At 38.8% G+C, this 14,123-nt stretch overlaps 1 protein-coding gene across 3 annotated transcripts in view; it reads right to left on the bottom strand.

Annotated features, from left to right (window-relative positions):
• LOC149834393 (exocyst complex component 5-like) overlaps positions 1-14,123 on the bottom strand; it is a 65,764-nt gene that overhangs the window by 4,562 nt on the left and 47,079 nt on the right. For all 3 annotated transcript variants that reach the window (XM_090011382.1, XM_090011381.1, XM_090011384.1), the window contains 9 exons: positions 13,963-14,039; positions 13,749-13,847; positions 13,565-13,655; positions 12,684-12,769; positions 12,411-12,587; positions 10,778-10,831; positions 10,564-10,692; positions 10,160-10,252; positions 9,912-10,058 (listed from right to left, as the gene is read on the bottom strand). In XM_090011382.1, the coding sequence (XP_089867508.1) occupies positions 9,912-10,058; positions 10,160-10,252; positions 10,564-10,692; positions 10,778-10,831; positions 12,411-12,587; positions 12,684-12,769; positions 13,565-13,655; positions 13,749-13,847; positions 13,963-14,039 (953 nt within the window). The remainder of the gene's footprint in view (positions 1-9,911; positions 10,059-10,159; positions 10,253-10,563; positions 10,693-10,777; positions 10,832-12,410; positions 12,588-12,683; positions 12,770-13,564; positions 13,656-13,748; positions 13,848-13,962; positions 14,040-14,123) is intronic.

The following is a 14,123-nucleotide window of genomic DNA, read 5'->3' as shown; positions in this document are numbered from 1 at the left end:
GGCAATAAATCAGCTTTCAGATTCTGAGTAAAAATTAAAGAAATATACAAAGTCTAGAACCTAGATCATACTCACCATTACTGATCTTGTAATAATATTTTTAAAGGTTTTCCCAGAAGAATTTAAAAACAAATGGCATTTCCTGGAAAAACTAGGGTTTTTTGAAAACATGTGCAATGGTCATTTCTGGTGGTTTGCAGGCTACTACAATCATGTTTTGTAGAGCAGTGAGGAAACTTCACATGGACCGATGATAGACTAGCCCTCCACCTTCAAACTTGCTTTATGGCTTTGCAAGTCTTGGACAGTGGAAAGTTTAAGCCAGAGTTACCAGTCGAGGAAGCGGGAGCGGGAAGCGATACGGGAAGCGGGAGCGGGAAGCGAGGCACTTTCAAAAATTTAGGAAGCGGGGAAGCGTGGGACCACTTAGAAGAAAATTCTGAACCGTCTCAGAAGCGACCTAAGAAGCGAACCGGAAGCGACCTAGGAAGCGAACCGGAAGCAAGGGGGAAGCGAAAAATGGAAAAAATGGGGAAGCGAGGGGAAGCGTGGGGGAAACATGGGGGAAGCGTGGGGGAAGCGCGCTTCCCATTTATGGGAAATACGTTTCCCATAAAAGGGGGACGCACTTCCCATAAAAGGGAAGCGCGCTTCCCAAAAAAGGGGGACGCTTCCCCTCACGCTTCGGAAGCGCGATGTTTCGCGCTTCCCCTTTTGCCTAGGCGCTTCCGGTAACTCTGGTTTAAGCACAACCCCTATGAATCTTTACCATAAATAGTGTCGCCACCTGGAGTCCTTCAATCCTTTATTAGACAGTTGATTAAACAAAAGGATGACCATGCCAGCCAACTACAATCTTTTCATACTTGTGCTTCGGTTTTGCAAGTTTCATATGGTGGTAATTGTTGAGATGTGTGTCTTGAGCATTTTTTTTGGTAGAACCCGGTTGCCACAAATGAAGTCTCATTGAGATGGTCTTTGATAACTGATGGCAATGGGTTTGGAGAGGGAAAATGTGGGAATTCCTTGAGTCTTAAGGAAAAGAAAAAAGGAAAGAAACTGGGTTGCTTTCTTTTGGAGCAGTAAATAAGAGAGAGAAAGAGGTAATCTTTCTTGGAGGAGATGAGTCTCTTTGGAAGGAATATCAAGTAGGTTCTCTCTTGCGTGTTGAGAGAGGGTAGGTCTTGTTGCATCATATTTCGGATCACACAGTTTCACAATCGTCATCATGATATAAAACACGATAGAAAACAGGAAATAAAACAGTTTAAACAGCATGATGAACAAACGATCGAAACAACAACAGGGAGCAGGCATGTTGGTTTCCGCAAACAACCAAAATCCAGACGACAGCATACGAGCAAACAGATGCAAAGAACATAAAAAAAACAACGAAAATATGTTTAGATTATGTAACAGGCTAAGGCGTACGAAAGTACTCCCCTTAGAGAAGATTCGCCCCCACATACAGTGCAAATCAGGGTCCGGCGTCCTTCCCCCAGGATACAATAGCCACGACGAACCGAACGGTGCACTCCGGCGGATCGTCCTTCGAAAACAACCTCCACGAACCAAATGTTGCAGAACACCCCTTTCAAGACAACTCAGGAAAGAGAAACAGAGATATGAGAAATCGCAGAGCTCTTCAGAAAACCAGAGAGTCTCCGATCTCTCAGATAGCTTTAGTAACCCCACCCTCACCACGCTTTTATAACCCACGAACGGTTACAAAGCGTGGAAGGACCCGTTACGGATTATGAGGAGACCTGATCCGTTAACGGACTTCGAAAGATCGAGATCCGTTACGGAATCCGAAGAGCCATAACGGGCACGGAGAACTGAGTTAGATGCACTTTAAAAAGGCTTCTACTTGGACTATTCAAGATCTTCCTCTAGGTAAGAAACCTATAAGTTGTTGATGGGTTTACAAAGTTAAGACCAAGAGTGATGGAACTCTTAAGAGATATAAAGCTCGATTAGTGGCCAAAGGCTATGCCCAAGAATACGACATCGATTATGAAGAAACCTTGGACCCAGTGTCTCATATGACCATTGTTAGAACTTTAATTGCCTTGGTTTTTTTTTAAAGTGGCCTATATATCAGATGGATGTCAAAAATGCATTTCTGAATAAAAACCTAGCTGAAGAAGTGTACATGGAACCCCCACCTGGTATTAACATTCCCAAGGGTAAAGTTCGTCTAGAAAAAGCTCTTTATGGCCTTAAACAAACACCAAAAGCTTGGTATGATATGTTTAGTCATGTAATGTATGATATTGGTTTTTCACCCTATTTGAATGACATTGTTTTGCTTGTTAAGAATTCTGATGCAGGGATTATTATTCTTCTCCTCTATGTGGATGACGTGATCATCATCGGAGGCAATAAACAGGGAGTTGCAAATATCAAAACTCTTCTTAAAACTCACTTTGACATGACTGGCCTAGGTTTCTTAAGATATTTTTTAGGAATTGAAGTTGCTTATTCCCCATATCTCAATCTAAATTTGCTTTTGATATTGTTTTCAGGTCAGACATTACAGATGATAAGAAAGTAGATACTCCAGAAGTTGTCAATATTAAAATGAAAATTGATGATGGAGAGATTCTTGATGATCATACTCCTTACAGACAGTTTTTTTGAGCATTTTCCTATCTTTTCATTACTAGGCCAGATATAGCATACGTTGTACATATAGCTAGTCAATTTCAGCATGCTCCTACTTTTATACACATGGGAGCAGTTTTGTGTATTATTAGATATTTAAAGACCTCTCTCATGAGGCATCTTCTTGTCTGCATCATCATCATTAGATTTAATTTCCTATACCGATGTTGACTGAGTAATAATAGGCACTCAACTACTAGTTTTTGTGTTTTCTTAGGTGAGTCCTTAATTTCATGGAGGTGCAAAAAGCAGCAGAAGGTCTCTCTTTCCTCCATGAAAGCGAAATATATAGCCATGGCGACCACTACAATGGAAGTTGTTTGGCTCAGGCGCCTGCTAGCTGACATGGGAGTTAAAACAACACAAGCTTTAAGAATGTGTTGTGACCACAAGAGTGTAATTTACATTGCAAGCAATCGGACGTTTCATGAGCGCACCAAACATATTGAGATAGAATGTCACTATGTCATAGAAAAATTTTTGCATGGAACTATTGATCTGCCGCATGTTACATCAAAGTATCAATTAGCAGACTTCTTCACCAAGCCTCTCGCTCCTTCCAGATTTCACTTTCTCTTAGACAAACTTTAGCTCATTGGACCGTAAGTTTGAGGGGGAGTGTTAAAATGTAAAAATGTAATATATATATATATATATATATATTATTTATTTTTAATTTTCTTCTTTCTTTGTATTTTTATTTTTCGTCTAGTTCATTTTGAACTAGACTATTTATCTAGTCAAGATCACATTAGATCTTGACTAAAAAACTAGTCGTTGGACCTAGTACAACGACTCTTTGAGAAGAGCTCTTCTCCCCTCTCTGTCTTGTATAAATAGGGGTGATCCCCTCTCATTTGTATTGAATGCTTCTTAAGCATTTTTTTTAGTAAAAAAGATTTATTTATTTTAGTGTGTTTTTCCTTTTATACCATTTTATGGGTTTAGATTGAAGTGTCTTTCTAGACACTCTTTTGGTGGATTCAAGTGCTTTTGTGGAAGACCATCATTTCATTACAAGACTCGACTTTTTCTGAGTCTGAAAGTAGCTTGTCACAACGTTGTCAACGCGTACAACAAATTATGACCCCAAAAGATAGTATCTCCATGTGCAGAGACAATGCACGACTGCCAATATTTCGCGCTCGTGCACAGTATATCAACGCTCGGCGTCATTTAGCTTTTGGCTCTCAAATACAATGGGATGTCCTTCTTGGAGCAACACGCCTCCAATTGCGAAGTCAGACGTGTCAGTCTACACTTTAAACAATTGCTGACAATCTGGCAACCTTAACACTAGTTCTTCTATCAGGGCACACTTAAACTCCTCAAAAGCTTTCTGACATGCATCAGATCATAGTCCTGACTTGTCTTCCCTTAACAGATCAATGAGCGACACAGCGATCTGGGAATATCTCTTGATGAATCACCGATAATAATTGGCAAGTCCCAATAAAGAACATAATTCGATAACCTTAGCAGGCGGCTCCCATGCATGAATAGCTTCAACCTTCTTGTGGTTCATCTTCAATATACCTCCTCCCATAATATGGCCAAGGAAGTGAACTTCCCCTTGTCTAAATAGGCATTTCTCCCGTTCCTCCCACAATATGGCCAAGGAAGTGAACTTTCCCTTGTTCAAGTAGGCACTTCTCTCGCTTGACGTACAGCTCGTGATCCTTTAGAGTTTGAAACACAATCTGAAGGTGTTGAATATACGGCTCGATAGAGTCATTGTACACCACTATATCATCCAAGTACACGACAACAAGCTTATCAAGGTGCGGATAGAAAATCTTATTCATTAGGGTTGGGGAGGTTGTGGGTGTGTTCATCAGGCCGAATGGCATAACAATGAATTTGAACGCCCCATATCGCATTGCACAGGTGTTTTTTGGCTCATCCCCTTCAGCAACTCTTACTTGCCAATAACCTAATCTCAGGTCCAACTTAGAGAAGACATTTTCCTTTTTAAGTTTATCAAACAAGTCTGCGAGCAAAGGAAGCGGATACTTGTTCTTCACCATTATTTTATTCAGTGCCCTGTAGTCGACGCACAGATGTTTCAACCCATCATGCTTTGCCTGAAATAGCACGGGCACTTCAAAGGGAGCTTTGAATGGTTGGATGATCCCTGCTTCGAGTATGTCATCCAATTACTTCAGCTTGAGAATTGCCATAAGATAAGGAGTCATTGAAGGTGGTCATGCACCTGGCACTAACTCAATCTGGTAGTCTACCTCACGTCTCGAAGGTAGCTTCTTCGGCAGTTCAGCGGGCATAACATCACCAAACTCCTTCAATACGGGTGCTAGGGCCCTTGGGACATTAGCGGCTTCTCCCGCTTCATCTGTTACACAAATCGTAATGAGAAAAGTCTCATCACCACTTTTCATGCCTCTCTTTAACTGGAGTGAGACACCAAGCGTTCGCAAGACTTCACCGATGTCGTGGTAACTATGCAGGGTTGATTCTCACACTTAAAGCTGACAACGTTAAGGTGAAGCATCGGCTCTGCCTTGTTACTTCTCAAAAATTTCATTTCGAGGATGATTTTGAAAGCATCCATAGGTGTGATTGATAATGTGGTCCTTCCTGACTAGTTATAAATTTGCACTGGCGCATCACGAACAATGCTGCAGATGGCCCTTGCTTCAGAGTTAACCGCTTGCATGCGGCTCTCCTTTTCCAACTGCAATCCCAACCGTTTTGTGGCTTCTGCCTCTTCACGCAAGATGAAATTATACGTGGCACCTGTGCCTACCAATGCCTCGATGAGCCTTCTGTTGAGTAGAAGTTCCAAGTACATCAATTTTTTGCATACGATTAGTTCCACAGTAGTTGTCACCTTCACTGCATTCATCATCTGTATTGCCCCAACAATTGACGCCTCTGCAGGTTGATGAACTTTCTCACCTTGAACGACATTCGCAGCTCGGGGTGTGCGATTATCTTCATTCCCTTGACCGCGATTCTTATTGGAACATGTATCGACCCAATGATCACCATGGCAGATCGACAATCACGATGATGATAGTTGCGAACCTGAAAGTTATTCTTGTTTTGATTGTTGTTATTATTATGACTATCATATCGCCCTTGATTCTGTTGGTTCCCACAGCCAGCATTTTGTGCATTATCGTTCCTTTTATTATTGTTATTACGGTCATTTCCATGTTGTCTACCTTTAAATGTTGTATTGTTCCTATCAAGCTCAGCAAGCTTTTCTGCAACAGCAAGCGCTGCAGTGAGAGTTGGAGGATCATGCCAAATGAGTTTTGTGACTGCCCACCCCTGCAATCCATGGCTGAAGTAGAACAACCGATTTGCATCACCCATGTCCTCGATGTCTAACATTATAAAAGAGAATGCCTTAACATAGTCATGAACTGACCCTGTATGCTTCAATGCCAGCAACCTATTGTGGGCCAATTTTTCTTGATTCCTAGGCAAAAAGTAGTTGTGTAACTCTTTTTTGAGGTCCTCCCATGAGACTACCGTGACTAGCTCACGTCCAACATCACTTAAGCTACGTCTCCACCAAATAGTCACTTTATCCGTAAAGTACATTGTTGCAGTGCGCAGCCTATTTGCGTCTTCATCTATCCTAACAACATCAAGAAATTGCTCCATCTCATAAATAAAGTTCTCGAGGTCTCTCGAGTTTCGAGTGCCTTTATACTTTGCGGGCTCAGGTAGCTTGATACGCGGCCTATCTACATATGCCGCAGCTCCACCAGTTGGGACAATCCTCAACTATCGCTCCAAATGATCATTCTTCTGTCGGACAACATCCATTTCTGCAACCATGATGTTGAACCGACCCAGCAGATCATCTAACTTGGTGGCAAGGTCATCCACTGAATCCCCAAATCTAGTGGCAAGACTTTCCATGGAGTTTTTCATCCCTTCTACTATCGTTTTGATCTCCATGTTGAGATCCATAAAAGCTGCACAAGTCCCATTGACCAACTTCTCCACATTGGTCATTGTCTTAGTCAACTCGGCAACATCACGCGCAATAGCTGACACACGAAGATCGGCCATGAACTCTTCTTCAAGAGAAACCATACTATCTGAAGGAGTCATGACATTTCTCTTCGACACCATTGTCAATCTCAATGTCGACAAGGCTCTAGTACCAACTTATCACGGGCTTAAAAGCGAAGGCCCCCGCGACAAAGCTTTGGGTAATCACAAACACCGAAAGCAAGCCTTTTAAGTGCACAAGCAACTCACAACACACGGGCAGGAGCGGAAGCAAAAATACGCGCATGCACAAACACAAAGAGAGCATGAAGGCAAGGATGTATAAAACTTCTTTTATAACTTAAGTAGAATACACAAAGAGGGGAAAAGAGAGGCCCGATACACGGGGTTCTTAAGCCCAAAGGCCATTTATAGCACTAGAGAGTGCCAAAGAGGTATATACATCAGAAACAAAAAGGTGAAAACATGGCGGTCTGGAACACATATAATATTATGAAATAATGTTCCTTTGTAGTTCACTACTGGCTGGATCTGACCTGGAAAATCAAGTGTTTAAACTCCTTTCATAATCCACATTATGAAAATGTATCAAGATATGTCACTGACTACTTTAGATATACTTTAGCAGTTAGCACTGTAGATAACACAGTGACTTTAGGAATCAACCTTCTGCTACCATAGGTACATTTTCATAATGAGATAAAATTCATTGATGCATGTACACATCAATGCATACTCCACCATCCATCAGAGTCCATTTCATTCTCCAAATTGCTCCAAGGCTAGCAGTCTAGCACAAATCCAAAGCATCTACCTAACTAGAAACATTAAAAACATGGATATGCCTTGCCTCCTCCAGAGAATCGTGTACAATATCTACAAACTGACAAGCTCTTCTAGATAATTTTTTCATCCACTTATCATGGACTTGGATACATTCTAATTCATTTACTACTTTAAAATGTCAAATTAGTCACTAAGAAGACTTCTCCATGGGCTATGATGTGCAACTTTTATTCCCAATAAAATTGTTACTGAAGAGAAAAACCTTAAGGACTGTGCCCTTGCAAGCTTATGTATTATGTGCTTTAAAGACATTGAATCAGTCTTACACCTCTTCTTGAGTTTGGAATTTTCTTGGGTGCTTGGATCAGAACAAAAGTGGCAGCTGAATGCTTGTAGATGGTGCGTGAAAGCTGCTAGTGGATTTTATGGTGGGAAAGAGGTGCTATCTTTTATGAATAAACCATGTTATAAAGATTATTTTAATGAAGGTCACACTTTATGTTGCCTGGCTAAGGCTAGTAGGATCAGGTCTTCCAAGTATACTTTTTCTCTTGCCATTTTCAAGAAAAGAGAATGAGGCGGGGGAACCTAAGGCACATAATGCTGAGTGTGATACTCAGGAGTCAAAATATACAACAAGAAAAATGAGAGTTTCTGGCTGGTCCACCAAGCAACCATTAATAACCACAACTAACATTTATTGGTTGGGCACAATCCTGTAACATAGAGAAGTAAAAAAACCACTACTTCTTGAGTACAGTGTCATTGCATCAGATCTAGTGAAGCCAAAAGGAATACAAAGACACTGGTTTCTACTTGCACACCAATTATGCATGTCTTATGTTAAACACGACAGATGACCGTGCACACGCATGAGAGAGAGAGAATCCCTTCTATAATCAAGACCAATGGTCAAACATCAGGAAGGAATTGACAGAACACTAACATAGCCAGCAAGTATTGGACTTCAATCACAAAGTGGGTCAACTCACTCAAGAAAAAGGTCTACCAGAGTAGTAACTAGCAAATGCTTAACCTACCTTAAAGGTAAAATTTGGTTTGCAATGCTAATCCATGCAAAGTTGCAAACTAAAAGAAAAGTGCCACAAAAAGTTCATTTTTCTAATGGGTTGTGTTTGCTTCCCACCTAAAACAGCAGTCAAGTTTTCACACATAATTTCTAACCATCCGTGCTACTATTACTATTTGCTCTTGTATACAAAACAACAGCATAGCTTTCAACAGAGAAAACCATCAATGCTACAAGCCCTATGGACATGTACTCAGACAAAAATGCCATCATCCATATAATTTTCCACATATTTCTCCATGAGTAAAAGTTCATATTATTAAGATGCCACGACATAGCTGGGCAACAAAAAACCCTGTATAACAGCCAAGATAATATTTCCCTGAATCCCTGTTCAGCCTCTGATAGTCAATTACTATCAAAGTTTATATTATTCACAACTGCTTGGATAAAGGATTTCCTTTACTATTTTAATTTAGATCCAGGGGAAGTGTGAACCATAATGCAAGAATATAGATCCAAAAAGCTTGCACCTTTGCAATCATTCTTTTTTCCTGTACGAAAAAACTCACCCTAAGTTTAGCAAGATATACAGTTCTGAGAAGCAATTAAGCATCATATTGCAAATTTGCTACTCGATAATACAAAATGAAAGCATATGAACAACCACATACACAAAGATCTGAAGATTTGCTATTATACAAATAGTAAGAAGGTAGGTGTTGCACCCATTGAAATTAAGATGCGAGAGAATCGTTTACGGTGGTTTGGACATATTCGGCGAAGGCCTAATGATGCTCCAGTTAGAAGGTTGGAGAAATGGGATAATATATTAGTTAAAAGAGGTCGGGGTAGGCCTAGGAAGACTTGGATGGAGATGATAGGAAAGGATATGAATGCTTTGAACCTCACCGAGGATATGGCATTGGATAGAAATGATTGGAGGAAAAGGATTCATGTGGAAGACCCAAAATGAATTTCTTTTTTGGTTCATATCGCTGACCCCAATTGTTTTGGGATGAAGGCGTAGTTGTTGTTGTTTGTTGTTGTAGTAATATCTTGGTCAACTTATGAATCTCAATCAAATGATAGGCCTTTCACATTGATATGGTGATGGAGACAAAATCAAAGAGGTTGAACAATAAGAGTCAGTAGAACTAACACGATAGATTGCCAGGTATATTTACAACCAGGTGGATGTACCAGCGCCAACAAACTCAAAATTACCATGGTATTAACATAGAAACTTGCAAACAAGTCCAATGTATACCTCTACATATGATCAACACTTTGGGTGCAAACCCACTAAAATGTATCAAATATTATTAAAATTTATTAAAATTTAATTGGAACAGCATCCAATGGATAAATGATGTGATTATGGAACTGATTTGGTATTCATGAATATGAAGAAATGAAACCAATTGGAAAAGCAAACCTCAGCCATCACAGTGTCAATACATTGCTGAAGACCCTTCATTGCAGCACTCTCTGCACTAGACATGGCTGTTGCCATTTCTTCACAAGAGGCAGCATGAGCACCATCAACAGGTAGCAAAAGCCTAGAAATTGTGTTTGTGAAGTACTGCAGAGAGCAGATAAAAGCAAAGAAAAAAATATAATTAAACAAAAAAAACAGTTAATTGTATAGCATATAGATAAGAAGTAATTCTGCAACCAACATACTTGTTGAACAACAGCAGCATTGCTGGCTGCACGCTGCACAGCCACCATAAATGATTTGATACTGCTTTCACCAGCAGCTGCAGCAGCCTCTGCCTGTGACCAAATAAAACCAATCCATCTAAGTTCTCAGATGGATCATTTACGTAAAGAAACAAAAAACTGCAAAACACAGAGCAATGAAAAAACAAGTAGCCCTAGCACTAGAAAATCCAGCCACCTGGTGAAAATTACAAAGCACAAAAAGTAGCAAAAGTTGCCAATGAAAGATGGTGAAAACCAAAAACATTATTCAGTTGGCACTTCATGCATATGTAATGCAGAAGCATATACCATAAATCTTCATACAGAACTGACCAAAAAGAGACAGGAATAAGAAACAAAAATGTCCTGAAGATAATTCTTACGGCAGAAGCAGCTGCAGCAGCAACCCTACGACTGACACTTGTTCCAATAACAAATCTGTCCCTTAAGGATGTGGCATCATTAAGACCTTCTCTAGTCTTCTCCAGGCCTTCAGTTGTATATTGACTTACCTACAAACATTAATCAATGATAATCAGCTTTCAGCTATGTTGTGAAACCAATATCTAGAGACAACTAGAAATTCTTTTGACTTACTTGATCAAGCAAGCAGGTGAAAATTGTCCTGACATTGTTAGCAAGGATAGATGGCTGGCCAGAGAGCACAAAAGATTTACTTCAATGACCATTCTTCAATTGATTGAATAATAACTATTGCAATCGCATTGAACTTCTCAACCTCAATGACTGAATATGCAATGTGTGATTGCATCAAGCAGTTTCAAGTAAAAACTTAGTGAATTTTCAATGAGAAACAACATGATAAGAAGATGAGAAACCTAAATTCATCCCAAAGAAATTGCCCCAAAGTGAGTGTTACTTAAGAGTTCACACACAGTAAATATCTTATTCTCGGAATGCAGATAAGCCAGGCATGATATGCTTTTGTTAAATAAACAATAGGACAAACTTTATTTAAATTGCAACCATTAATCTTATAAGCATGGTAATTCATCTCAACAGGCTTGTACATGGTCATGTATGAGTTGAACTAGGAAGCTCAATGCAATAACCATCCCTGAGAATTCTTAGATGCTTAATTACATCTTAAGGAAGAAATAAGATCCATTTCCAGAAAGATCATGAGATGAAATCTGCAGCATCTCTAGAAAATAAATATTATCTTGCTTTTTGGCATGAATAGACTCTCATCAATATCAAATATATCATACTATGTGCTCGTTCAATTCACAAAAAGATGCTTTTAGTCATTAGTTAAGGTAATAGATACACAGTAGGAATACATAAAAGGCACAATAGCATTAATAGATTGCTAAAATGTTGTAGGTGATCATGTCAATCAGTTGTAGGTTTTTTGAATGGTGTGTCAGTGTGTACCACATGCACGTATCTATCTATCACATACCGAGATTTCATCATGAGGAAAATCTTGCAATATCTAAAAAACATTTTTTTCCATAAAGGGAAAGCTCAATGAATTAAAAATAGAAAAGAACAATTGTTTGCCAAAATAAAACAAAATAAAAAAAAATAAACTGCATTAGAATTGCATTAAATTCATGATACAGAGAATGCTAGAAACTGATTTACTGTGACACAACCTTACCATGACATACAAGTGCCATACATGACTAGACATAGCCTTGACACAGTAAATTTTCCAACAGATATCCAACAAGGTATCCAACTCTGAACACTTCCCTTCATATGTTCACTACTCTGAAGTGTCAATCATCACTTCTTTATGTCATGACACATCAGATATGCACAAATACACAAGACAGAGCTTTCTTTGTCTCATTTTCCCTATGTTGCTTGAACAACAATTTACACAGTTAAAGAATGCATAGATGCTTACAGTGCTTGACTCTGTAATGTTTTGAATTGAAACATACAATATCTGGTTGTCTGTTCAGAATCACAAGTATATAAGTAATTTATTTTTTGTAAGTTTATGCTCATATTTCATATGAACCATTAACATAAAAGAAGCATCTAATAAAATTATGAATATCAGTCTTTTTGTGCGTGGGAATTACCAATTTAACAGCATTTTTACTTTATAATTAAAAATTCAAAGTTATTCGTCCAGATATGTAGTTATCCATTTATTTACATTCATATTTATGTTATACTTTTACAAAAATATCTTTCTGCTTATCTAGTTTTTATATGAGAAAAGACAGGTAACTAAAAGAGCTAATTTCACCTGAGCAGAAAATAATATGCATCTACTGATTGCCTCCTCATTCCATCGCACTATCTCAGTCACAACAGTAACTGAGATCTGCTGCTGTGAAGGTGGCACAGCCGCAGCTTTCGAACGTGAAAGAGAACCACTGGTTGATTCAGACTGTTGTTGCATCCCAGTACGCAATTCTTCCATCTACCAGAAAACAAAACAAAGTAGGTTAGAAAACCAGTCATTTTAATCAGAAATTCAAACAATTTTGTTCATAAACATTAAGTGAGTTTAGTATACCTTTGCTTGATATAGCTGTCTTAGAGAAGCTTGCTCGTATTCAGGATACTCATCTTTATGGGCAGTAAACAGAGACTCAGTGAGACCTGAATGTAGTAAAGTGAGGAACACCTTTAGCAATGAACATGTGGCACACCAAATATGCTAAACAAATTATCTATCACTACAACTAACTTTGAACTAATGCGGCTTCATTTTACTAGCAAACTCTTAACCAAACTGTAGCATTATGTGGGACAAAACTCATGCCGTCAGTTTGTTTAGTAGAAAATGGGATGTGGTTATGACATGCAAGCAGGTTTTTTAGGGACTTCAAAAATCACTGGTCCACAATGTACCAAAATGTTACGACTCAAAAATCATATTTTTACATTGAAAAACCATAATCCAAGGTTTGATCCTTAGCAAACAAACCATGTTGAACACATCTATGGAGTTTCAACTGGATTAGGCCATAGAAAAAAAAAAGAGTACCTCAATACATATCTAATATGAACAAAGTGAATATAAAAAATTTTAGTATCATAACATCATAAGTAATATAATGAATCTTTCGATGAAATCTGTCATACAGCAAGTTGGAGGGCATGATGAAGAATCATTAGTAGGATCAATGTTGTGCAAATAAAGTGGAAGCAAACTGGTGATGTGCAGTAATTAACTATATAATATGAAAGGCTAATGACAACTTCATACTACCTTCAAATAGGAAAGAATGAAAAAATAGGACTATAGTGGCCAACCATATGTATATTAAACAAGGAATGATGATGATGTGAAATATGTGCATATGTATGTGTCTGAATGCGGGTATTACCAAACCGCCTCGAATAAGTAAAGTTCTGTACTGCTACATCCACAAGAAAAAGTGGATAAATCACCTTCAACATCCAAGTCACCACATCCCAATGCACGCAACTCCTTAGAAAGTTCCAAGGTCTTCTCATATGCAACTGCAAAGATTCTAAGATACTGCACCAATGTCATCACAGACATAAGAAAACAAAAAAAAATCTTGAGTAAAAATACGAAGGTGGAAAATTAGACACAACAAATTGAACCCACCAGCAAAAGGCCAGCCTCGTCAATGGGAGGTAAGTGTACCAATGATGGCTTCACAAATAATTTATCAAGAATAGTTGCTACCCTCTGCTCCAAGACTCGCTGCATGCAATAGTCATGGTTAACAACCAAGCAGTACCTTTTCTATTATTACCAAACCAATGTTTTCCTACCATGTGTATGCTTGGTAATCTAAATCGCTAAACCTAGATTATACCTGCACCAGGATTGACATGACATCGTCAGGGGCAGGGAAAACAGCCATTATAGTTGAAGCCTCCTTTCTAACAGTTTCTGTAAATTAAGGATTCATTGTCAAGATATGTATAATCATCCCCTTGACATTACCAAACATGTGGAAGACTATGGTTAACTGAA

This window comes from Nuphar pumila, chromosome 6 (assembly GCF_984573655.1).
Source record: "Nuphar pumila chromosome 6, dmNupPumi1.hap1.1, whole genome shotgun sequence".
Classification (NCBI taxonomy): domain Eukaryota; kingdom Viridiplantae; phylum Streptophyta; class Magnoliopsida; order Nymphaeales; family Nymphaeaceae; genus Nuphar; species Nuphar pumila.
Note: the sequence above shows the minus strand (reverse complement) of the source record. Positions and strands in the feature narration are given on the sequence as shown.